The sequence below is a fragment of the Symphalangus syndactylus genome, chromosome 9, assembly GCF_028878055.3.
Source record: "Symphalangus syndactylus isolate Jambi chromosome 9, NHGRI_mSymSyn1-v2.1_pri, whole genome shotgun sequence".
Classification (NCBI taxonomy): Eukaryota; Metazoa; Chordata; class Mammalia; order Primates; family Hylobatidae; genus Symphalangus; species Symphalangus syndactylus.
Genome location: NC_072431.2, coordinates 115,854,144 through 115,880,477, shown reverse-complemented (window position 1 = coordinate 115,880,477; position 26,334 = coordinate 115,854,144). Strand labels below are relative to the sequence as shown.

Below are 26,334 nucleotides of genomic sequence, written 5' to 3'. Positions count from 1 at the left end.
AAACAGACCTGTTTATCTCCCGTGTAGCCTGTATAACAATATACGAGTTCTATTACTTTGCATGACAATAACTGGGGGTTGACAAAGAAGGCCTGAATCTATGTTATCTTATAATTAGTGTTTATAAAATCATGCCTTAACCTCTACCCCCACTTTTTATATAACAACCTCTGGAGTCTTAATTTCAACTTAAAACTATTCTCTAGACCTGGGTGAAACTCATAGCAAGAAGAAAGAAAAGCACTTTGAAGAAATGGAGTCAAGGGGGAAAAGACAGAAAGACTCCACCCCATCTAGACTAGATGTATAAATAACAGAAGATTGGGTTTGTAGCCATCTTCCTTCAGCCCCTCCCCTTGTCCCCAGCTCCATACAGAGAAATAACCTTTAAATGAATACAATTTGGGAAAAGTATAATACTGTTTGATTTAATCACACTTACCTATGAAGTGAATTGTCTTTCCTACTTGTTACCATGCTCTTAATATTGAATTAGTTGCATATGCCCATATAATTTCAGTACATTGAAGTAAATCTTTACCATTACAATTATTTAAGTGCTTTCTAACTAGGTGGAAACTAATACTTTTTTTTTTTTGGCGCATGTTTATATCCACAAAAAAGATATGTAGATAACTGTGATATCTGTCTGTAGGTAACCCAAAATGATAGGGACAGGTGTGAAAAGCTGGGAGTGATATGGAGTAATAAAAATCTAGCATGTGTATTATGTAAAGAAATTACATGCAAAATAGTAAACTTGTTCATTCAAATGAAAAATGCTAAATTCTGTAGATTCAGTATTTATGGGTTTTTTTCAGCTTGGGCAGAGTAACAAAATATTATTCAAAGTATTGTCATCCCTAACATGTTGTTTTTTTATGTAGGTAAAATGGACTTAAATTATTTGAAAAGTCAAAGTGTCTTAAAATACTATTTTACTTCCTCATTAAAACAGATGTTTTTACATTTTAAAACTCTTAAATGGATAGATGTATTATAAGCAACATGTACCTTTTCAACTTTTAAAAATAAAAAATATTGACTACAGCCTCTTTAAAACAAGTGATATCTGGATATAGATTTCACTTTGGAATTCATGTCTCATAGCTTGAAACATTAACAAATACATACTATCCCATGATTAAGTAATGAAGGCTATGTGCAAACATCTCACTTAAGAATAAGCAAAAAATGCAATCAACCCCTTTTCACTTATAGTTCTTTGGTAAAAGAATTATCCACAAAATCTGAATTTGCATTAGAAAGTATTTAAAAGACATTTGAATATGATTAAGTCTTATGAACTCTGACATATCTTCCAAGTTCCTGGCATTATTTTGAATTGCAGCAGAAAAGGGAGAGATAAAGGGAATGACTGCGAACTTGGAGCAAAAGTGTGAGGTGGATAAAGTTGCAAAAGAATAGTTCTCAAAACCGAAAAAGTAATGAATTTAATTGATCATTTTACTAAAGTTTCTACATAAGAGAACATTTATTCACAAGAATATGCAAAGCTGTTGTGGAAAATGTCTTTTAGGATAAATAACTCCCTTATACTAGAGGTCCTGGGGGCAAGGGAAGGAGTGATTTTACATTTTATAATAAAAGTTACTGTAAACTACTTGTAACGTTTTTTAAGTAAATAAAGAAGTTAAACTATTAAAATGAGTTTACAATGTTTGGCTTAAGGCAGTAATTTCCAACAGTAAACCTTCTTAGGTGAATAAAAATATTATGTGTTAGTTTGGTGGAGTAGGGGGTCGTGGTTCATGCTATTGGAAATATGATAGTTTAATGTCTGCATGAGAAATACAGATATCACACACCTTGCTGATTACTCTTTTATTTATTCTTCTTAAAGTAGTATGTGGACTTGCCTTTCACCGAAAGGGGGAAAAAGTTGTGAAAATTGACACCAGTGTGAATTTATACCGTGGCAACCACGCAGGAGAAAGAGGCAGGAATTAGCACCATGGACAGAGACGAGCAGCCCTCAAATTAAGACTTGCAAAGCTTGACACGGTGTTTTCTGTCCCTTTCTGTGAGACACGGAAACTGCGCGTCTTGGGAATGTTTCATTCCACGGGACTTTGCGGAAAAGACTGTCCTACTCCACAGAAACTCATTTATTTTGAATTAGGCTGGCTTTTCTTAGGACTCAGCCATCGTGACAAACTGTCAGGAGAGTTAGAGCCCCGAACTCGCTGTGCACCTTCCACTGTCCTGTTTTACATACACTCCCTTGCCGGCGTGAGCTTGCCTTTCTTCAGAGTGTTCATGCAAAATAAATGCAAATCCAGGTAGTCTTCGAAAAGTCTGGTAAACCTGCTCCAGAGTTTTTAATCCTCGAATTTCCCAGCTGGAATTGCAGCAAAAATGCCTACCTGCTCACCCTTGCTCCCTTCCCCCGTTCTTCTCCCCGCTCCCTCCACCCCCTAGCAAAGGGGTAAAGCCTTTTACTCGAAGGTGAGTGACTCCCAAGACTATTTTGAGAAAGATTCTTTACATTGCAAACACTTTCGTTAGGGACAGTGCCAGGGGCGGCAGTGAGCGGGATCTCAAACATCCTTTACTTTCTCTTTACATTGTGTCTTTAAACTCCTGTTCAAGGGGGAAAGACTGTAAAGTAAGAGAGCACACTCAAGGAATATTCCCCCCGAATCCTGAGGTTGCTGTTTACACTTAAAGACACATGTATTGTTCATTTAAATGTTCTTTTAAAAAATGTAACTAGTGTCGCGGTAAATCTTTGAGACCAGCCTAGGTTGGTTCTCCCTTCCCAGCCCCCCACCTACACACACACACACACCTTTTTTTTTTTTTTCCTGGACCAATGTATGAGGTTCATTCTCCTTTAGATGATTTGCCTGCAGATATTCAGACTAAGATCTGTTGCACATGTCCCAGAGTGTCTAGGAAAATATATTTGCAGCCTCAGATCGACGATTATTTTATGTAGACGCTCCCACAAATGTCCCCAGATTTCCTTCCCCTCTTTTACTCAATAGCAACTTTTAGGAGGATAAACTCACGTCTTTCCTGAGCATACAAAGGGAAAATCTAGGCGACTAGGCGAGGGTGAAGGAAAAAAAAAATAAACCCGAGGTGAAAAAGGGCAAATCAGAGCCTTATGTCCGTTTCTTTCAGGGATACTAACAGCCTTCTTTAAGCTTCCCCCTGGAGCCGATACATCTCATGCAAAATTAATACAAGCAATTAAAAATAGCAGTTTCCAAAGTTAAAGGAAACCATCTGTCTCAGCTGGTAGTAATCAGTCTTTTCTCCGGCCCCTTTACCGGGACCTGGGAAGAAACGGTTTTTCTGCTTCCGATGCTCGGAGGCTCTTTCTTATATTGAAGATTTATGTTTCCACTTGTGTGCGATGCACGTCTAATTTGAAATAATAAAGCCAGGCTGAGCAACCAGTCAATCAGAGCCATCCAGGGCGCTCGGCACGCCGCCCTGCCCCCCACCTCCCTCCGGTCTCTAACTCTTTCCCTCCTCCCCCCTCTCACTCTCCTGGCCCTATCCCTCCTCCTTCCTCCCTCCTCAGCTCTCACACGCGCTCACACTTTTACCCCCACGTGTGTTCAGATCAAACCCTTGTCCCACAGAGCAAGTGCCGGCACCGGGCCACGGTGACAAAGGCGGAGTTTGTATCAGAAGAAGACTGAGGCCCGGGGAGACACAGCGGCTAGAGAAACAGCTGTCTTATCAGCCCGCTGCAGAGATGGAGATGGCTCGAGAGGTCCTCAACAGATAATCACTTGAATAGGTTTGCAATGCGCCAAACTTCACGCTTGATAAGGCCAACCCAATGTAGAGAGAAGCCCAGATCCTGCTCCATTCTGTTTTATCTGGGCTGTAAATTAAGAAATTGAAATTCAGGTGGCAGAAGCAGCAGTCTGCTGATAGACCGCTAAAGTAAACTGTCATTAAAATGCTTTCGGCAGGCAGAGGGGGCGCCTGGAATGGAATATTGTTTTAAAAAAAAATGTAGTGGGAGGGGGCAGTGAGAGAGAAGAAAAAGCCTACCGGGCTTAAAAATTATTTGGGGAAGGGAAGCTGTGAGAAGTGGAAAAGGGACACAGCATCTGGCCATGATTCCTAATCATAGCTACTATGAATAAACAATTTGAAAAGTACAGTATGGAGTTGTGTGTAAAGTTTGGTGTGATAAGAGATCAAGGGACAATTTAAACCAATCTGGTATAAAAGGGAATTCCGTCTTTATCTGAGCAGGGGTGAGAGGAAGTGGATATCAAATGGACTCTAAAGTTTTCCTTTCATTGTAAGAAAAGCAGATCAACCGGATACAGAGGAGTTACCATAAATTGAAGTTAACCTGGCCTTTTGGTTGAAGTGATAGGGCCACGGGAGAGATTCCAGAATGATTTTTACAATAGCCTAAGAAGTTGTCATCTACAGGAAAGACTCTGCTTAGCTACTTACAGGAATAACAGTTATTTTTCAACTCCCTCCTCCCTTTACCCAGGTAATTACTATAGGATAACACAGGAAACAAAAAAAATCCCAGGTATGTACTCTAACACATACCTGATTCTTACCGCACACTTTATATCTACATTTTTCTGTCTGCTCTTTTGGATATGAGGTTTGAAATTTTATGCATTATTTAAATAGATGTTTTCACAAATATTTAATATGTGTAATGACCAGCATATAGCCAGTGACGTTGTCATTTTGATTCACTAATGTCTTAGTGTTATACCTTGTTCTTTTTGTCTTAAGTGAATTGCAAGTTCGTTGGTGTCCATTTATGAGGTGGATAGCAAGTATGAGAAGATACATGGCATTTTCCACAAGGGCATTTACATTTTAAGTCTTAGAAACATTTATAAAAAGTTACCTTCAGCCAACAACACATAGTTAATACAGCTTTAGAAAATGAATCAATTTTTGTTTTGTTTAACTTCAAAAATGTGATCTCAGAATGCATTTAACTGACAATATAAAGGCTTATATCACTTTAGGAAAAGGAAAAATCAAAAATGAACTTGGCGGAAAAAGTGAGAAAAATTTTAACATGCTATCATAAATTTTAGCAACCATTAAACTACTTGAATTAAAAACAATTATAAACTTTGAAATTGTTATTTGATTATTCATAGGGTAGTAAGCAAATAAATATAGGTCATGAAATCTCAAAGACATTTCTGTTGAATTGTTATATGCAAAAATCCTTCATATCTAACAAAAAATAGGTGTTTGGGTTTTTTTTATTCTTTTAAATTTAAGTGTATGGATGAATTAGTGCTTTGTGTATCCTTTAATGAGACAGAAATTTATGGTTACGTAAGCTAACTTTTCCTTTCCATACCATCATTTTCCATAAAGTTATATTGGTTTAAACAATGGCTACTATATATGTATATTAAGAAATATTATTTTAATGAATTCCAGCATTTTAGGCAGTATTATATTATCTCCAATAATCCAATAACAAGATATTTTTCTGCTTGTTAGAAAACAAGTTTGAATTACCAGCTTTAATAAGCCCCTTAAGCTATGATTTTTATTTTTTTCTTAATCAAATTGAAAATATGCAGACAATGGACAAGCTTAAACTATTCCTTAATACAAGTAAGACTTTTTTAAGATGTGAATTTGCATACAGATGAAAAGATACACTGTCACCAAGTTTGAAATGTGAAAAATTTAAATTATAGCATTTCAAAACTAAGATAATTTTAAGAAGTGACATTTTCATTATGAACATAAAATCTTTTAGCATGAAATTAGTATAAAAATAATCTTGTTTTATATAAATTTTTGTCACAAAATGAATGCTACATATGGTTTCTAAAGGCATAGCAATTCATTATAAATGACGAAAAATAAAAAATAACCAAAAATGTAAAGTTAGTTTTTTAAATGATTTTCAATTATTAATCCCCCTCTGTGAGAAATGGCATATTATATTTTGAAAGCAAACAATCTTCCTATGATGTATTAAGGCAAAAATGTTGGAAGCTTTTGAAATATCATATCCAAAAGTCTTCATGTTTTTGCTTAATGACTGATTATAATTCTATTACCAAAAATATCACATATAATTATGTCCTTCCAGATATAACATTTATCATCAGGTAAGAGTCAAATGAGCAATACATAATCACTTCCTATTTCTAAATATTTTTCCTAATCTTTGACAAAAGGCCCATTTCAATTTGGTTCAGCATCCTTTGAGTGCCTAGCATGTGCCAGAATAACAAAATTAGATTAGAGACAATAAATGCTTGAAGGAAATCAGATTATATTTTAGGAAATGATAGTAAATGGAAAACTTGAGACGTTTAAATAACTCAGTTAATATGTTGTATAATACATATTCACAATGTGTCTGGTTTATGTTGTTGTTATTGTTTATCCTTATAAATTTTTGTACAATATCACTTTTTTAAATAATATAACTTGTCAAAAAATTACTCCTTTATATAGGAATATCATAGAAGGGATATTATCCTTCTAGGAGCTACAGTTTTGCAGATTGTTAATGGCTTGGGTTTTGACTTCAGACACGTGGATTTGAACCTGATTTCACGGGGCCTTGGACAAGTTACTTTATTGCTTCTAAACCTTGATTTTCTAATCTATAAAATCGTGCTAATAATGCCTAATTTAGAATCACTGTGAGGTTAGATGTAATCATAAGTATAAAATACTCAAAACTTCCTGGCATGGAGGAAGCAGTCAATATATGATAACTACAATTATGAGAACAAAAATGGTAACTTATCACATTTATTTGATGGAGCCAGAATTAGAATTCCTGCCTTTGCATACTGTCTCTTAAATATTTTCATTAGCTCTCATTAATGTCCCAACTGATATATTTCATGATAAATATTCTCTCACATTTCTAATTGCAACCAAGTTTAAAAGGCGCCAAAAGGCATAAAATCATCTATCTGCCCTGTTATGTGACTTCAATATATTTCCCAATACAATTTCATGATTCACCCATAAAAAGTTGTAGGTCTTCAAAATGGAACTGAGTCTGAGATCCCATTTGACTGATATAAAAATAAAAACACCTTAGATTTTTATAGTACCTTTTATCACAAAAAGCTCAATGTACTTTTACATATTTATCATTGTAACCCCAGGAGGTAAAGAAGGACATAAATTATTTCTCATTTTCAGGGGGCATAACAGAGGCATTAGGAATTTAGGTAACATTTCTCAGGTTAATAGAGATAGTTTTCTGGGATGTCAGTCTTTCTGCAATCTGTTACTCTCTCTGGCATTAATTATGGCTATTGTTACTTTAGTTAGGCTCAAACATTAGTGTTCGGCATTAAGTATAGCTTATAATTCAGTTAATCACTTGATGAAATCAAGTTGAGTCAAATATATACCATCACAGTCTAATTAAATTAAAATATTTTGATTCTATGTTGAGACACTTTTATTATTCAATTTTATATATGCATACATTATTCTTATTTACCATTCTGTGTTAATTTCTAAGGGAAGATTTTAAAGGTTATTACTCATTTATGGCCTTGGAAGGAACCAGTTCCAATCTACTTATCACTCACCTCTCCCTAGGCTCATTCTCCCATCTCCACATATATTTTTATAGGCTATTATCTTTATTCCATTTACATAGGCTAACAGTATTTTCTGCTCTAGTTTTCTATTTAGATTGTGTTTGAAAAATCTATCAAAATAAATATCTAAAGGAATATAGAGGTAGACTATATAAAGGGCTTTTTATAATGTATTGTTTTGAGTAAAACAAAATGTATAATGTCTACTCGACATTATAAAACATAGAATATCAGAAGAATACTAAAACTTGCTTATGGTTTATAGTTTTGCAGTTCCTTCCTGGGCTTACATTGCTATGAATTGATATAGATGGAGCTATAGCTGTGGACTTTCAGTAAGTGAAATGGAAGGAAACAACATTTTGCAGCCTGATAAAAGAATGAACCTTAAACTTTTAGAGATCTAAATTCATTGTAGGTAACAATAGAAAACAGACTTAATGTTTTTATTTTAAGCTTCAATAGGCACCTGTCTGCATCTTAAATGTATCATATAATTTGATAAAATTAACCCACTCAAGGTCAAGCCCAGTCATGTGACTGCCAGACTTCTACGAGCAAGTGTAATTAGCACCAAGAAAAAACACATATGCATAAACACAGAACAGCCAGTGCTGCTGTTTATTGCCATTTCACACTAACCCCTCTTAACTCTTCATGTTGATGTGATTAAATAAAAAAATCCATTTCTCTGATAGAGCATTATGTATGTGCATTTTAAGGCTGAAGATACTGTTGTAATAGAAATAATATTTTATACCTTTGGTCATTGTCATTCTAGTATGAGAAATTAGAGAATATGGTTGCTTGAAATGTCAGTTTTTGTAAACATGAGTTGGAAGATGTAACATAAATGAATGGTGTTACAGACTGTTTAAGCTGTATGAGTAACAAATAGACATTTCCTTGAATTTTTTTCACACAATTTACTGTGAATTTTTTCCTCTAGATGATATTTCTAGATTCCTTGTGCAAACAATAAAAAACTTTCTTTTATGTCAGTGCTTATTATTTAACTTATAGAGTACTGACGTATTCTAGAATACTAATATTTCTAGATATAAAATGAATATGAAAAGATACACGTGTCTCCATATTAGTCATATCAAAAGGATACATGAAAGTTTGAGCCTCCTTGTAAGGTTTGTATAAAAGAGGAAAATATTCATATATATTATAGTGTTCAGTCCTCGGTTTTAAAAGATCTTTATATAAATCTCAATTGGGTGTGTGTGCGTGCATGTCTGTGTGTGTGTGTGTGTGTGTGGTTTAGAGCAAATAAAAGGAGGTTGAGAGGTGAAAATTACAGGAATTTGTTGGAGTATACCAGCCTGTCTATAGGAGAGGAAGTGGGCTACAAAGCACAGGAAATCAGGTTCGTTGGGTATTGTGGTGTCACATTATGCTGGCTTTGAAAGCCAGTAGAGGGAAGTACAGATATACAACTATTGGAAACAGGATACACCTATTGACAACTGTGAATTTTAGAAAACGCCAGACAGAAAGATACCCAAAGGTAGAGGAATTAGAACCAACACATAAGCAGGGTTAAGAAGCTTCCGTCGAAAATTCAAGACTCCTTGCAATGAGGAGGCAGGGTCAGACTATAATATATATGAGGAAAAGACTGACAGGTATAGAAGAAGGGTTCATGACACTGACAATAATGAAAGTGTTTTGATGGGCAAAATATTTCCATCAGCACTGGGAAAGAGATAGGGCTCTCAGCATCTAATGTTTCTGAGCCAAGGAGCCCACGGAAGCTGTGAGGGAGAGAAACCAGGGACAGGAGCCTGTCAGGCTGCTGCTCTGCGTAGCCCTGGACGCCTCTAAGATACCTTTGTGCCTAAGGGAGGGCTTTAAAAACGCCGCTGGGAAAGTACGCACTCTGGCACTAAGCAAGGATCTCTAGATGTGGAGAAAGGAGGCATGAGTCCTAGTATTAGTTCTCCCGCTAACTAGCTGATTCTCTTCAGAAAGTCACTCTGACTAAACTTCATGATTCCCAGGAGACTAGATTAGTAATAATAATGTATGCTAGGTGGCATTCTAATCCTCTACATGCATTAAATCAGTTAACCCTCACCAGAATCTCATCATTTTACAGATAAGGAAACTGAGGAAGTTAAGTAATTTGCCCAAGATAACACAGCTAGAAATCAAAAGAGCTGGGATTTCGCCCTAAATAGGCTGTTTCTAGAGCCCAAGTCCTTAGCCACTATTTATTAGAGTACCTTTAAGGTACTTCCAGATGTACAATTTTGTAATTTTAAAGAAATACAACAGAAATTACAATTACAGATGACATAACACTTGCAAGAGAACAAAACCCTCCGGAAAACACATATTACAATGAACATAAACAGATAAAGCTCTACTTTTTATTTCAGAAATAATCAGACTCTTATACCTTGCCATGCTCTCTACCGCTGACAAATAGGAGAGAAAATTTATAGTTGGATGATTTGTTCCTTTAAAGAGATTCAGGTCAAATATAATAGGATTTTGGGAAATATTTTATATAAGATGTCCTTGGCTGTTTTAACCAGCGGGTAACATTCTTTTGCAGTTTAATTATTTAGCTTTTACATATTTTAAGCAGTCTACTCCATAAACATATAGTAAACAGTTATAAAGCCATTAAAAAGGTGGTGTTTATTATTTAATGAAATGTGAAGATATTTATGAAATATTAAGCATATTAAACATCACATAAAGGATGTTTACTAGAACATTAAACAATGGCTATTTGGAGGTAATGGGAGTTGGATTTATAGTTATTTTTTCTTTACATTTTCTGCACTATTGGGTTTGTAAAAATTTTGAGCATGCATTCTTTTTCTTAAGTCAGAAAAACAGGTAGTTTATTGTTTCAGAAAGAAAAAACTCTACAGCTCAAGCTTGAGGGCCTATAGCCACCAGGTGGGAACAGGTGCTAGATGCTGGATGGTAAGGACCAGTGACCTCTTAAAAGACAACTTAGATAAAGAGAGAGGTCAGAATAATACCCCTTGAGCTTTACAGTTTATAAACAAAATAATATTCACTTATAAAAACAAACTGAGATTTAATACACACGAAAAATAGATATGACAAAAATCTCAGAAATTGCTCTACCATTTTCTTAGACAACAATATCAGGTACAAGTATCCTGTCCAATTAAAATTGCCTAATATTAATTATATACAATAACATAAATTGTTTCCTTCACTTACTGACTATCTGGATTATGGCCAAGGAATGTTCTTCTTTTCAATGAATTAATCATTTCTTTTTCCCTATTAAATCCTTTCTCAAATTGCTCAAGAATCTCATAAAATGAACCTTCATTCCCAGCCAGCAAAACCCTTAAAGTGATTTGCTTATATTTCTATGGCATATAAGTAAGTGAAAACCATAATACAGTAAATAATTATAATAAGATTGAACAAAAACTGGCTTCCAGACAGGTACCATTAGTGAATTGCTATTTCAATGTCCTAAACAGTCACCTGAGTTAATTCAATTTTCATCTTATTTAACTTTTGTCTTTAAAATCACTATTCAAGAGAATGGAAAACTGGCTCAATGTCTCAACTGTGACTGATGGCATAGTCTCTGAACATTCTTACTTATTTTGTTTTGCTATTTAGAAATATTCTAATACCATGACCAAGAATCTAACAAGAGCTATCTAACAGGTATTATTTATCTTATTAGATTTATGACATTGGTAGAACTGGAAAAAAAGGTACTAAGAAAAAATACCAAAATAACAGAAACTTACTTTTTAATATGATGTATTTTAATGTGTTTTGTTATCTTTTAAGTTTTATAAACCACAGACATATATTAATTTTCAGATATGAATGACGACTGGTTTGAAAAAAAAAAAAAACTTATTTGTCATATACAGAGGACATAAAGTGCCGCTGCCCTCACTCATGCACTCATTTGACTCATGGTGCAGTCCTGAATAATTTTAAACCAAACATGACTGCGGCAATCAATTTTTGTCCAATTTATTGGGCATGAGTTAAAGCCAATTAAAAAACCATTTTTGGTGCAATTCAAGAGGAAAACTGTATAAACCCATGAAAAACAAATTTCAGTCCTAGACATGAGTCATCACTATTCTAAATATTGGGGTCAGTCCCAAATCAAAAAGAACAAATCCTAAAATTGCACAGTCCACACTGGAAACTGCATTTATCAGCAATGATTTTACACAATTATTAATTTTTTTATAAGAAATTGACCTGAAAGGAAAATCATGCTCTTCTGTCTCATATCTAAATAATTTTTGCAATGAAATTAATAGGTAGTTTACAGCAGCACCTTGAGTTTCTGAATTAAGAACTGAGGTAGAAAGTCATCTGTGACCTTTATATAAAGAAAGCAAAACATTTTACCTATAATTTTAAAGTATCTTTCACCTATTAGACCATGTCTTCTTTCACATGAATATAGTGGCTCTCTTTTAAGGCCATAAAATGAAACAATCCCTGTACGCTCCAGATATTCTTAGGGTAATCAAAGCAGCAAAATTGGAACTTCTAGGTTGGAAATTACAGCTATAAAATACAGCCATACATTTTCAATCTGTGTATTAAAAAGGCCTTTCAAGTTCAGGGTTGTCTCAGTTAAAAGTATTCACGCAGACCTCAATGCTGGTTCTGCCTCTCCTGTGTCCTTGGTATATGACTTTGGGCAAGTTGCCCAACCTCTCTAAGCCTCAACTTTCTCATTCTTAAAATGGGTATTAAAAATAACCTACCTTTTAGGGCTGTTGTGAACATTAAGTGACTAAAGTATTTGTCAAGTGCCTGGCACAGAGTCAATCTTCATTAGATGACAGAACTGGATAAAGGAAAACCCAGTAATTCTCACACATGGCTGTGCAACGCAACCTACCTGTGAGGTTTTTTTCTTTTCAAGTACAGATGCTTCCCCTTTACCTCAGGAGATTTCACTGTAATTCTGAGGTGTAATCTAAGCACATATGTGTAGAAAAAGCTCCACAGGTGATTCTGATGAACAACTGATTTAGAGCAAAAATCAGTACAGGTTTTTCAGTTGTGCAATTAATATGGAGTTAAACAGTGGCTTGAACTATTTTGGTTCAGTTATCTCTGCTGAGCAGATTAATTGGAATAATTGCCAATTTTATACTTTGTGTTATATTGAAAAATATTTAACTAGGATATCTTGAAAAGATTTTATTTACATTCATATTGCTATGAGGTCACAGAATAAGTGTGATTTTCTACAACTTCCTGTTAGTAAAATAAAAGAACATGTGAGATAACCCTGGGAAATTGCAGTCATTCCACTGGCATAGATATATTTTAGGGTTTGTTATGTTTGTTACTTCTATTTAATAAACATAGGCAAATAAGCCAAAATTACTTAATCAGTTTTTTCAGAGTTATATTTTCCTTTTGAGTCAGTTCATTTTTAACTGTCCTACTTCAAGTATGCACTCTCCTCAATGATAGAGATCAGGTGGTGCCATGCTGTTAAGAAAAAAACTACCAGAAAAATATACGGGTTGGACTGACATGACCACCCCACAAGTTACTCACCATGATTGTATAATGGAAAATCATGCATTTTCCCTGAGAGCCAATTTTAAATATTAACAGCAATCAGGACTCTCCTTAATATCTTCCCATTAGTAGAGATTAATTTATTAGATGAACAACCTGTTACCCTGGAAGGGAAAGAGATATGTCCTAGTAGATCTTCGGTATTAGCAATGTCAGTAAAGGTGGCAGCGTAAGCCTAGGGGAACAAAGGACAGCCAGGTCCTAGAAGTATCAAGAGGAGGTGAGGAAACCAATCAGATAGTTTCCACCATTTGTGCCTAGGGCAAGTCTGGATGCAGCTGGTACATTCTCAGACTTACGGCTTTTATAGGCCTTCTTGGTAGGAAACCAGAGTGATTTATACCTTGGCATATCTCTATACAGGAATTCAGAGAAATTCCAATACTGCTACACCACCAGACAGAGTTTTTAATTTAGAGTTTCTAGAGAACAAGACTATTGCTATACTCTCTCTCTGGATTTAGGAATGCAAACTGCATAGATTACCTAAGGGCTCATTGGGACAATACTTATTCTCTGAGGACTCCCTACCCTCGGGGTTTAGAAATGACTCTGCAATCTAAATATAATTCAACATCATGTATTGGCAAGCTGTTGGTAGATCAAGGAGATGTTGATCAAGATGTCAATGAGAGAGTTGGAATGCCCAGATTCTAGTTTTTAAACTTTTTGAGAATCACTATGTTTCTATATATAAAGCGAATGATAGTGTTTGCTTGTTTTACTTTGTAGGGTTATTGTAAAGTTAAAAGAAAAGTAAATCTATGAACACTGGAAAGTTTTTTATTGGCATAAGAAATTAGAGGAAAATAATTTTTAATGTATATAACTTTCTAGCAAATTATACAAATGCCTGTCAGGAACATATTTCCTTTTTTAAAATTAAGTAAACTTTTTCTTTTTCAATATGATTCTCCAAAGTTTCAAAATCAACTCATCAGATAACAACTCTATGTTAAAACTTCAAAAAGTGAAATTGCCTGACACTTGCTGAAATATCATGGAACACGAAAATGAAAATCTATAGAAAATGCAGAACCTTCCATTTCCTTTTTTGTTTATGAATATAATGTTTTATCTAAGTCTCACCTTAGACAATTGGTTTCCAAAACGTGGCTCTTTGAAATTTCAGAGAGGAGAGAGCCCCTTCAGGGTTTAACAGCAGAGAATTGCATTGTCACAACTGGAAGCTGAACAGCTGTTGACTCTGACATTTTTCTGTTCCCCTGAGTGAGAGTTCAAGGACTCTCTCTGTGCCATCAGAAGGACAGCCAGTAAAGGGGTCAGAAACATGTTCCAGTGCAATTCAACTCCAAGGCCACCCTAGAGGACTGGAGAACAGATAACTCAGAGCCACTGTTGCCCAAATGGTAGAGATAGTCTCCCTGTTGAGGAAAACTAGCCTCCATGAGAATCTACTTTGTGACTCATGGCCAGATCTCAAGGCTTATGTGACCTGAAGCACCCTTGATATTGGCCAGTCTCAGGAATTTGGTGTCCTTTTAGAATTTATCAATATATATCTCTTTTTCTCATATATATAGGAAATTTCCTTTTCACTCAGAGTGCATTTCTGGGTGCTTCTTAGTGGATACTAAATAGCTAACTCCATTTTGATTTTATAGGAAGAAAAACAAACAAAAAGAATATTTCAGAATAGCTGTCACTGCAGCACTATTTATTGTATCCACTAGAGGACTCCTCTCAGAATAACTCAAAATCTCTCCCTTCTCATTCTCTATGGCCTCTGGCATTTGATGCTCAACTAACTCTTGAGTTGGGCCACTGGCTACATATCCGTGTTAGAATGAAAACATTCCCCCTACTTTAACACCTCCTGCTAGTTCAATAAAGCGATGTTTAAATAACTGAACTGGCTTCAATGAACTGTACTTGCCATTTTTTCCTGCTTCTTAGCTAGATAAAATGGAGATAATTAGGAAGTGGATGAGCAGGTTTAATGAAAGCCAGTTTCTTTTGGTATACTCCTGAAGCAGCAATCATCATCTGTTTGGCTTTTGAAGAGCAACAATTATAATCACTTAAACCCCCAAGGGGAACAAAAATAGAATTTACATTAGCATATAAAATATACAGCTGGATTGGGCAAGCCTACAAAATTCTGGGGAAATCATTCTAATCTGAATGCTATTCAAACTCACAAGTAAAACGAGTTCAAGAGTATTTTACATACTTCCTTCCTATAAAATAATACTTATAACAATGTTGAGAGGATTTTCCTAAAAATGAACACAGGGAAATAAAAAATTGTTGCCAGGAGAGAATCCCAGAGGGAATAAGCTAAACTGTATTGTCAAGATATCAGAGAGCAAAATGCATAATGATGTTCACACAAAGTACTAATCACTCTGAAGTGAAGGTTTTTTACAGTAAAACTACACACATTTAGGAGTTTAAGAAACAAATTTTGTTCTCATCACTGGTACTACTTACTAATAAGGAAAATTTCAGATTAATAGTACTTCCCTTTTCCTCCATTGCAAATGTGAAAGTAATACAAAGGAAAGTGAAATTGCTTAAGTTGATAATCTATTGTTATAAAACAGAACTGTTTCCTATTTTAAAATATTTTCATATCATTTCCTCTCAAACAATCTCTTTCTTACACCCCCCTTTCTAATTGTAGCCCAGATCACAGGCAATCTCCCTCATCATTTACATTATTTAATTACTTCTGCTTTTGTGTGCCTTTCACAGTTTACAAGATACTTTTTTTTTGGTAGAGCATAGAAGAATGAAAATGGGGCCTTTGCTTTATCCATTATGCTACTAGCAACAAAACACTAACATAATCAATATATTAAAGGCTTTCCCGGCTGTGCACATTTGTCAAAGGCAGTGTATCTGAGAAATTACACTAATGAATCTTGAGCAACTCAGCATCCTACACAGAAAACTTGTTCTCTCTCATCATAAGTACATATCAATACGTAAAGACAAGAAAAATATATACTTCATCTTTCTATATGTTATTTGAAAAGCCACTGTTACATTTCTTTAAAATGGAAAAAAAGTCAGTAAGCAAAATTCCACCTCCATTGAGAAGCCTTCCTGAATACCATACTAAAGCCAACCACAGGCATATTTGCGATAGCTTCCTCTGTGCTCCTAAAAGTACTTTTTACATATCTCTGATACCAATTATCTCACTACGTTATAATCATCTGTTGACATCTCTATCTCTTACACAGAGTATGCATTACTTGACAGCACAGCCATTTTTTCGAGCCAAGTATTATCAGGTTCTAGCACGGTGCCTAACCCAGTAAGCATGTAATAATGTCTGTTGAGTAAAGTGTATCATTCACTGCATTCTAAGACATCAAAATGTTGTGGTATTCATGGTAGGAATCAAACTTATATATTAATATCATCTCTGCAACAATATCAGATTTAATGATAAATTAAGCACTAAGAAATTAGAAATTCAAAAGTCTAGATTTCTGTAGCAATCTTAGCTCTAATTATCTTTAACAAAGGTTCGTGGTAGTATTTTAGATTTTGTTAAATATTTATAATGTTAATCAGCTCTTTAAACTACCTATCCCATAGTTAATTATTTTTACTGAAAACACTTGAAAAGCTGAGTTCTTAGTTCTTAATGGTAATGACCTCAGGTTTCATTAACTTTATAATCTCTGTTTTTAAAAAATTAAAAGCATTAACATTGCCTTCTCAGCCTTTGTCAATGTCTGTCAAGCGAGGCGGTATCTAGCTTGTATTACTCTGCCCTTTATGTAATGCTCTGAGAGGCTTTGAAAATCTACAACAGATAAGTTTACTTTGAACACAAAATGTGATGATTTCATATTCAAAAGGATTTACAGGGATAATTGTGGTGCATAGCCTGAAGGATTCCAGGACCTATGCAGGACCTTTCTTAAGATCCTTTGTTTTTTTCTCACTTTAAACATAATTCACATTTTTCCTACCAGTTTTCCAAGTGAAATGATCATTTCGTACAGTTATGACAAAACAATAATGGAGAGGTAGAAGAAAATAGACTCCAGAATTTATCCTAAAATACTCCTGGATTTTTAGTTAGTAATAGTTAATATTCTTATCATTAGATAAAATTATGTTTTGAGGAGTTAATTATATCATAAATTTAAAACTGAACAACGAATAACTTTCCCTTTTAGCTTCATATTGCTATAACCATAACTTCTATATGTATAATTACATATATTCATTATTTATATAGACAGATTTGTGCACTTCAATGAATTTGAATGGAAAGAAAAATTGTATAGACGGTTGTATGATTTTAGTACATAATCATGTAATATAAATTTCCACATCAAGGAATGAAACAGAAAATTATATGAACATTTTATTAGCTATTAAAAAAACTTGGCCTGAATTTTATTTAAAATTAGACCAGTAACTAAAATTAGTTTTGAGAAGGGTAAAAATTCAGGGGTTTTTCCAAAATCAAAGTGAAATAGAGTTGAGTGGTTGAATGCTAGAATACTGTAGGTTGAAATGCTCAAGCCTCATAATTCTCCCCTTAATAACCTGGTTCTTAAAATTCCAAAGTTATCTGACTTAAAAAAAAAAATCTACTAGTACTCTCATCGTAATGAGGCTTAAACATGATTAATTTGAATAGTTTCACTTTATAAAAAATTGAAACTTACAAAATGGATGTATCAATTTTTTTAAGTTATTCACTTAACAAGATCATTAATTCAAATACTATTTTAATGTGTGAGCTCTCTGCATTTTAAAAAAAAAAGTAAGACAATTTTTTAAAAAAAGATTTACACAAAACAACTCAGGAGCCCATTTATTGCATAAAGTGCAGATAGAGTTATTCTGAGTGCTTTCATTTCTTCTCAGGTGAAAAGTGAAATATTGAGCAGTTTTCTGTTGAATGTCAATGATGTCCTTAAACATTTTTTCATTGTTACTTAAAGAGGCTTGAACGAATTACCTTGATAAAATCTTAACATCTCTACTCCACATCTAAGCTAATAAACAAACCCAAGAATAGGCAATATTTATGTCCCAATCTCTCAAGTCCAAAGATTTTATAAACAAAAAAGATCAAAATTAGAGCATTTTGATGGGAAAGGATGTTTTCTCTGTATTTATTAGAGAGTCTATCATCTTGAATATTTAAAAAGGAATCATATAGTAGGGCCCTATTTAAAACTTTTTATTTTCTATATCACTTACATGTTTCTTTAGTTCACAAAATTAGGGCAGTTTAAAAAATCCCCCTTAATCACTGTGATTAGAAGTTAATTGATTAAGTATATCAAAGTAAACTCTAGCTTAGAAAATACATATTATCGTAAAAAAATCAAATGATTTGCTACCTATAAAAATCATATAACATTTTATGACATTACCAAATGTAATCAAAATTTTAAAATTCTTGAAAATGAAAAATTAAATCCCATTTTAGTCATTAAAATTTTTTAAATCACTCTGCTTATTTAAGTTCCCTTTTAAGGAAAATTGGGTACAGTTAGGTCTTCCTTTTATTTACTAGGTATTTTTGCTATTTATTATAAAATACTTTTGTCACTATAACTGAGTTAATCTTTCTCTCCTTTTGTTTTTGGAACAGAATCGAGAATATAATAAATTCTCCATAATTAATGTCCCAAAAGAGAAATAACCAGACAAACCAGGCTAATGTACCCAAACCCAGTGTGGGTACAGTTAAAAATATTTCAGTGAAACTTTTTTCTTCAAAAATGTTGTATTGCAAAAGTGCCAAGATTGACAGGCAATCCCTACCCTCAGAATTTGTGGCAATTACATGAGCTTTATATGAAGGCCTTTTAAAATCTAGTATCTTTCTATTATTTGATTGTCATTTCGTTTGATTTTGGATCCAATTTTGGAGTCAGATAGATTTTTGATTCACAGCCTCACTTTATGGTTCATGAGCTGTCTTACCTTAGGTACTCAGTTTCTAGGTGAAATAAAAGCTGCCACCTAAAGTGTTTTGAAGATTAACTGAGATACTGCATGTAAGGCACTTACATATATGATTAAATCCATGACTGAGTCATAGGAGGTAGACAACACATGTTAACTATTAAAAGTTAACTTCTTCGAGATTTTAGATTGTATATTTGACATAGGATACATACTACATTTAATACCAATTAGAAACAATAAATGAAGATTATTTTTGCATTTTTAAAACTCTAATGTCACTTCAGCCATTCTTTTTTGCCTTTATGCTTGCAGGTACATTGCATTCCCCGGATATGGTACAAAGGGCAAAACCTGCAATGTACCATTAGATAACCTGGCTGCCATCCACCGCCACTTCCTACATCTCACTTTTCTCTTTTATACATGAATACTTTTTCACTTAAAATGAGTCACTGTCATTGGAATCAATGACTTTCTATGAGAGTACTGCTTAGTTGAAAACACTTAAGAATTTTGTACTTCTGAACATTATAAGCTTTCTGCTATTTGTAAAACTTATTCTAATAAACTGAGGTTCAAGAAAAATATCGGAACATGACCACTGTATTTCCAATGTGCCAATAGCATAAATAGAACATTTATAATTTTGGTATAAAAGCAATTATACTGAAAATAAAAATGTTCATACTTTGTAGGAAAAAATTGGTAAGTGTACTTTTACGTTTTAAATTTCCATATTAAGAATATTTAGCAAACCTAAAATTGGCACAGAATTATGGTGAGGGAAAGTATGAGGAATATATAGCATTAAATATATAGCATTAAAGAGTCTAAATATTTTAAAGGCAGTTAAACTACATGCACCACTAATTATCATTTAGAAGATAATTTTCAATTACCCAGCTTATTTTACATAATAATTTTTAATGAATTACTTCAACTAAAACAGTATTTTCAGTGTTTAGGTAAAAACTCAGTAAATCTGATGGCTTGTTTGAGATTATGAGTATGATTAAAATAACTCTGAATAAAGTTGTTCTTCTCCACGTCAAAGTAATTTAATTTTACATATATACAGGACATATATTTACTTATAAATATCTATATATCAGTAGTAGATAATGAATTATTTCTTTGTTTAGCATTGTATACATATAGTTCAAGGTGTTTATTTTAAAACCCCAGGTAGTGTTAGTATAGTTCAGGATTAATTATAAAATTAAATCCAATGATAGTTGAGTAATATGATCTAAAATTAATTATATAATTAAGAACATTGCTAGCTGACTACCTGTGGTCTATGGATATTAGTGGGTAGAACAAGCAGATTTCTCGACTGAAATTCTTGCTAATACAGAGACATAAAATACTATATTCTAATCTAAACTCTTCTTTTTTCACAAATTTTACTGAATTGATTTCTCTTGTACCAACAAATTAGTAGTTTAACCATTTTGGTGTTTTAGCTCTCAAATGAAAACTGTTTTAAGGATGGTTATTGCAAACATCTAGACTAAAATCAATATTGATGACCATGGAAGCTGACTGCATAAGGTATCACTTTCCTGTGGTAGTTACTGTTGAACTACAGTAACTTCATGTAGAATAGGCAAAAAATAAGTCAGTTGTTAAAATAAGTTATTAAAATATATGCCCACTAAAATACATTAAGCTTTATTGCAATACAGTCATTTTTGAAGTTATTTTCTGTGTTTCCTATGATCACAGGAAGTTCATAATTTAAAAATCTTTATTTCAGAATAGGTCTTGAGAAGTGTAGGCACATGCAATTATATCTACACACATATAAATGAAAATTAAGAATGGGCTCAACAAAACAATTCCTTTCAGTGGGTATTTCTGTTTCCATCCCATCCTCCAAAAGAGAAAACTTAGACGGCCTTGCCTCATCAGAAAATGGGCAGGTCCATTCCAATATAGGGCATCCCAGTTCTCTCCATGGCAACAGCCCTGGATAAGTTAAAAGGCAACTGAAAGTTTTTAAGACTACTGAGCACTATTAATCCTTTTGTTAAAAGTGCAGAACAGGCCAAACAATGTAGAATTCTCCAGAGCAAAGGCTGTCTTTTACCAAACTTGGAACTGTTTACATTGCCACAAATACTGTGTTAGCTACCTATTCTTGGAAAATGAATGAGATAAAGGGGCAAAACCTGGAAGTCCATCCCTGGAATATACCTCCTATTTAAAAACAAAAGGGATTAGGAAAGGATGCTGAAGAAGGACTCTTAAATGAATGAATCTGTACACTTTAAAAAGTAGGATGAATGGGAAGAGGGAGGAGAGGAGAGGGCAGTGGGAAGGAGGGTTAATAAGCAATTCCTTTCTCCAGCCTCAAACCTTTTAAGACCGCAACTTTGCAAATGTATTATTTCATCATCATTTAGTATTTAAAATTTGTCCAAGAATGATGGCTTCAAATGTTGCTACCTGAGGAAGTGTGAGGAAGAATGGTCTAACTGCAGGAGAGGACACAGAGAGTTGTAGTAGCTGAGGATGACCCCATTGTTTCTTTTCTTCTTCAGGATTTTGATCAGGAATGACCCGGCTAATGTGCCGAGTTCAGGAAGTCAGAGCTGCAAGGTTCTTTTGAAACCAGACAATAACCTAGTTCCCTTTGCCTCTCTTCCCTGCACCTCTCCCCTGCTTACTGCCAACTCTTACCCACTTTAAATGCATCAAGCCTATTACCATCCCAAGAATATCAAACATATAAATACAGCACTTGTCCACTGACCGTAGTAGAGAGAAAAACAAAATTAGCACTACTGGTTTGTACGGGTTTCTTTTTGTTGTTGTTTAACCACCCCCTCCTCCCAGCCCCCAACCCTTTGTGTGTGAGGATTCCCCTTCAAACCACCCACAGACCGAGCAGACGAGAAGAAATGGTAATTTTCGGTTTAAAAGTTCACTTACCACGGCAACCTCATATTGCTTTGTCATGCTTTTTGCACTTAAATTTTCAAAACTGCTTGTGCTGGGCGCAGAACTGGGAAGGCAGGGCTAAAGTATCTCTAGTAATCACAACAAAAAGGAGAGAACATTCACCAATCAGAATTACATTTAAATGTACAATCAAACCCCAGAGCAAGACGCACGGTTCAGAACACACCGGGGAGGGGGCGGGGGTGGAAAAAGCCAAACTAACAAAACAAAAGGTAAAGGGGAGAGTTGAGTGGTTGGAGGGGAAATTGATCCAAGCCGCCTTTTGACCGTGGACTGGCTTAAAACCACCACCACCACCACCCCCGCCCCCAGCACCCCCGCGATTACCCGAGTGACTGCACTTGCCTCCAGCCAGCTCGACTGCAGGAGAGGAAAGCCCCATCTAAGTTCACTAGCCCTGCCACAGTCTTCCACTGCCTGATGGGTTCCTTCAGGAAAACACTTCCAGAGGCATTCATCCACTTGAGGTTTGGGGTTGGCTGCTGCTGCGAGGCTGCTGCGGCCGAGGCTGCTGCGAGCAGCTGCTAGGATCCTTGCCGTCTCGTTCCTGCCTCTTTCGAGCTGCACAATAGCCCCGGCTGGGTGCACCTCATTAAGCCAGACGAGAGCCCCAGGAGCAGGGCAAGCAGTGTGACAGCGCTACCTCTTTGTAATGACTGTATGATGGATGCAACCGAAGGGTGGGGTCTGGGTGGGTCAACACTGTTAATGACAGTATGTATCATTCTGTCCGTCCTCCAGGAGAGGGAAGCCCCCTGCCCTCCCTTCAGATCTTGGGCTCTCTCTCGCTCTCTGTCTCTGTCTCTCTCCCTCTCCCTCCTATCTCTCGTCTCTGTCCCCTGTCACTCGCGCGCACACACACACACGCACACACACTTTCTTCCCTCTTCCTCCACCTCCCTATGCCATTTTCTGCAGTCAGCGTTCAAAAAAAGTACGAAAACCATCGGGTAATTTCCAACTGAACCGATTACGGACGGCGAATTTATCCAAACACTTAAGGAAGAAGATCCTAAAATCGAAAAACGAAGGCGGAAGGGGCAAGTAGAGCCGGGTGGAGTTGGGTGGAGGAGCGAGCGGGACGTTAACTGGCCAATAGTTTGCAACTGCCGGTCAACACGCGTAGCCGACTCAGCGCTGCTAGGGAGGCGCGGGACGCCGCCTCCACGTGCGCCGCGCTCCTCCCAGTGCCCGGGACGGTGTCGGGGGCGGGCTGCAAGGCGAGAAGAGCAAAATAAAACCAGCCCGAGAGGTCCTGGCTGGGGTGGAGACTGCAGGAGTAACTTCTGCACCCAGGCTGCGCGCAGCCAGTCGGGGAAGAACTCTGCAACCAGACCGAAAGAAAGTCCGACCCACCCGGGAGGGCTGCCAGGATGCTGGAGCGAGTGTCAGGGTCCGAGACTCCCAAGTCGGGCGAGGGCTTCTGTCCCCGGCCATTGGGTCCCCCCTCTCGGACCAACACCCCCGTCCCGCTTCAGAGCGTCAGCCCCACAGGTGCGCAGCGAAGTCACCACGTTGGGGACTAGCCCCGCCTCTCTCTCTTCCCTTTCTCTCCCGACCCGACATCCTCTTCATTCCACTCCACTCTGAGTCTTGCCTGTGCTGGCCAGGCTGCCCCAGGGAGGCAAAAAAAGGAAGAGAAAATCTCTCTCCTTTCTCCGCCTTTAAGGGGAGCCTTGGATCTTTGTTTCACTGCCACCCCACTGACACCATCCCATTGACATTTTCCCCCCTTTCAGTTTTGTTAATGGTCCCAAGAACCTAGTTCACAGGCACCGATTTTTCTTCTATAGGAAAGCCTTACAGAATGATTTTTATTTCCCTGTGTGGACAAGTACACTTATTTGCCACTCAGCCTCCCGTTTCCAACTTAACTGTGATGCTGTACGCTCTTCATGTGGCTACAAAGCACCTTCCAGACATCCTGAGCGATTTCTCCAGAGCCGTGCGGATACTATTTATTTATATTTATTAGAGTTTATGGAGCACCACTTCTCTGACTCTGTGTAATAGACTTCTATGTTTTTATCATTGATGTCTTACAGCCGCTAAGAGAAAGCAAGAAGCATAGAGAAAACAGGGTATTTATGTCTAATGAAGCATCTCTCCCTTTTTATGTCAGCCATTTATTTATTAATCAGTTAAAATTTGTGTAGGTTGTGCAGCCTGCTCTACACCATGGGCTAGCACTAAAGATTTTATGCCACTTCTCAAAGAGCTTCTGATCCACGGGGAAGGCAAAATAACCTTCAGTTCTTAATTGCTTCTAACAAGAAACCACTTTTAATAGATGGGAAGCAGAGACCTTGTCAGAAAGCTTTCAGCAAAGTAAAGGAACACCGTGGTGTTGACCTCAGTGGTTCTTTCAGGTCATAAACCTGCAAGGCCTCAGAAGTCTCCCCTCGTTTTTTTTTTTTTTTTTTTGTTGTTGTTGTTGTTTGTTTGTTTTTTTGTTAAAGCAATTGCTTTTCCCACCTTTTTTTTTTTTTTTTTTTTAGATGGAGCCTCACTCTGTTGTCCAGGCTGGAGTGTAGTGGCCCAATCTCGGCTCACTGCAAGCTCTGCCTCCCGGGTTCACGCCATTCTCCTGACTCAGCCTCCCGAGTAGCTGAGACTACAGGCGCCCGCCACCATGCCCAGCTAATTTTTTATGTATTTTTAGTGGAGACGGGGTTTCACTGTGTTAGCCAGGATGGTCTCGATCTCCTGACCTTTGTGATCCACCCGCCTCGGCCTCCCAAAGTGCTGGGATTACAGGCGTGAGCCACCGCACCCTGCCGCTTTTCCCACCTTTTTACAATTATATGTTTTGAAGGTAGTACCAGACTTCTGTTCACATATTTCCTAGAATTAAATATAAAGGCAAGGGCAGGGGGCAAGAGAAGGCCAGTTGGAATTAGTGAGAAATCTAAATTAATTGACTAATTAATTAATATACTAACAGTAAGACCAACTTAAGCTTGCCTAAAAGAAGTCCTTAGTGATATAACTTAATGAGTAAAAATAAAAATTATAGATAATTATATATGATGTATAATTGTATAAAATTAGCAAAATAATTGTTTTTATGTAAATAGTTCTTTGTAAGGGCTTCTGAAAACTGTTCAGACATTTCCTCTTACATTGTTTTAGTAATAAACTTGCATAATGAAAAAGATAATTATAAAATATTTGGGAGTGGAGATAGTTAATTGATTTTGTAGTTTGCTATTAATTGTAATCATAACAAAAGTTTATTATTAAAGTTCTCCATTTCTTTAAGACCTAGATGGGCAAGATACCAAATACTTTTCTTGGAATACATCATCTTGATTGAAAACTACTAGGATATTTTTGAAAAAATTGCTCATTAGCTGGCTGGGTAAGTTTGTTTGTTTACAATGGACTTTTCAATGATGGTGGTAGGCATCCTGGAAGATAGCCACTTTACTAAGTTCATTTTTCTCTGTTCTTGGCTGCTCCTCTAACCTTGAACTTTATTTAGTCAGGGAAAATGGAAGGAATGGGAATGCTAACTAATGGAAGAAAGATATTTTCTTTGAACTTTGAAAAACAGACTTAAGTAATTGAACCATAAATTTGGAAACTGGGCTTTTAACAAATGAAAATTTTAAGATGTATAAAAACAGCTCCCATAAGTATATGTACCAAATGTATTAACCTTGTGATATATAAGATTGCACCTGGGAAAAGTTAACATCATTGGAGATTATTAAGACTTACCAACTCATTCAGCTTTAATAAGGAGAACTTGAGCCAAGTGTGGAACACAGTTGTACCAAATTGGCAAGAATTATACACTTAAATGTAAATACGTTTTTTTTTTTTTTTCTGGGAGGTAAAGATATTAAGCCCCCCAAAACACTTTAGATATATTTTTTAAAAACGGTCCTGCAAAAATGTTTGTCCTACCAAAAGTTTCTAGCCTATTCCATAATAACCTATATGACAGTACCACTTGGAAAAGATGTTTAGTATCTGAACAAGGTAATATTTTCTATTTCCTATTTTTGTTAATGGGATTATAGATGTCATGTATTTCAGGCTCTGCGTTATCTATGGCAGGAAAAAATTGAGGGCAAAAGAGTTTCTTTGGCATACATCAAGGACTACATTGTAATCCATACAAGCAAACCAAGTCTGGAAAATATATAAGCTAGGTATTTTTTTTTTTTTTTTATTATACTTTAGGGTTTTAGGGTACATGTGCACAATGTGCAGGTTTGTTACATATGTATCCATGTGCCATGTTGATTTCCTGCACCCATTAACTCGTCAT

The 26,334-nt window shown here is 35.8% G+C and overlaps 1 protein-coding gene across 3 annotated transcripts in view; it reads right to left on the bottom strand.

Moving 5' to 3' along the window:
• The window catches only part of ELAVL2 (ELAV like RNA binding protein 2), a 160,241-nt gene extending 137,523 nt beyond the window's left edge, over nucleotides 1-22,718 (bottom strand). For all 3 annotated transcript variants that reach the window (XM_055294064.2, XM_055294065.2, XM_055294066.2), the window contains exons 1-2: nucleotides 22,401-22,718; nucleotides 22,026-22,123 (exon numbers count right to left, since the gene is read on the bottom strand). In XM_055294064.2, the coding sequence (XP_055150039.1) occupies nucleotides 22,026-22,052 (27 nt within the window). In that variant the 5' untranslated portion in view covers nucleotides 22,053-22,123; nucleotides 22,401-22,718. The remainder of the gene's footprint in view (nucleotides 1-22,025; nucleotides 22,124-22,400) is intronic.
• Nucleotides 22,719-26,334: the final 3,616 nt, after the last annotated feature.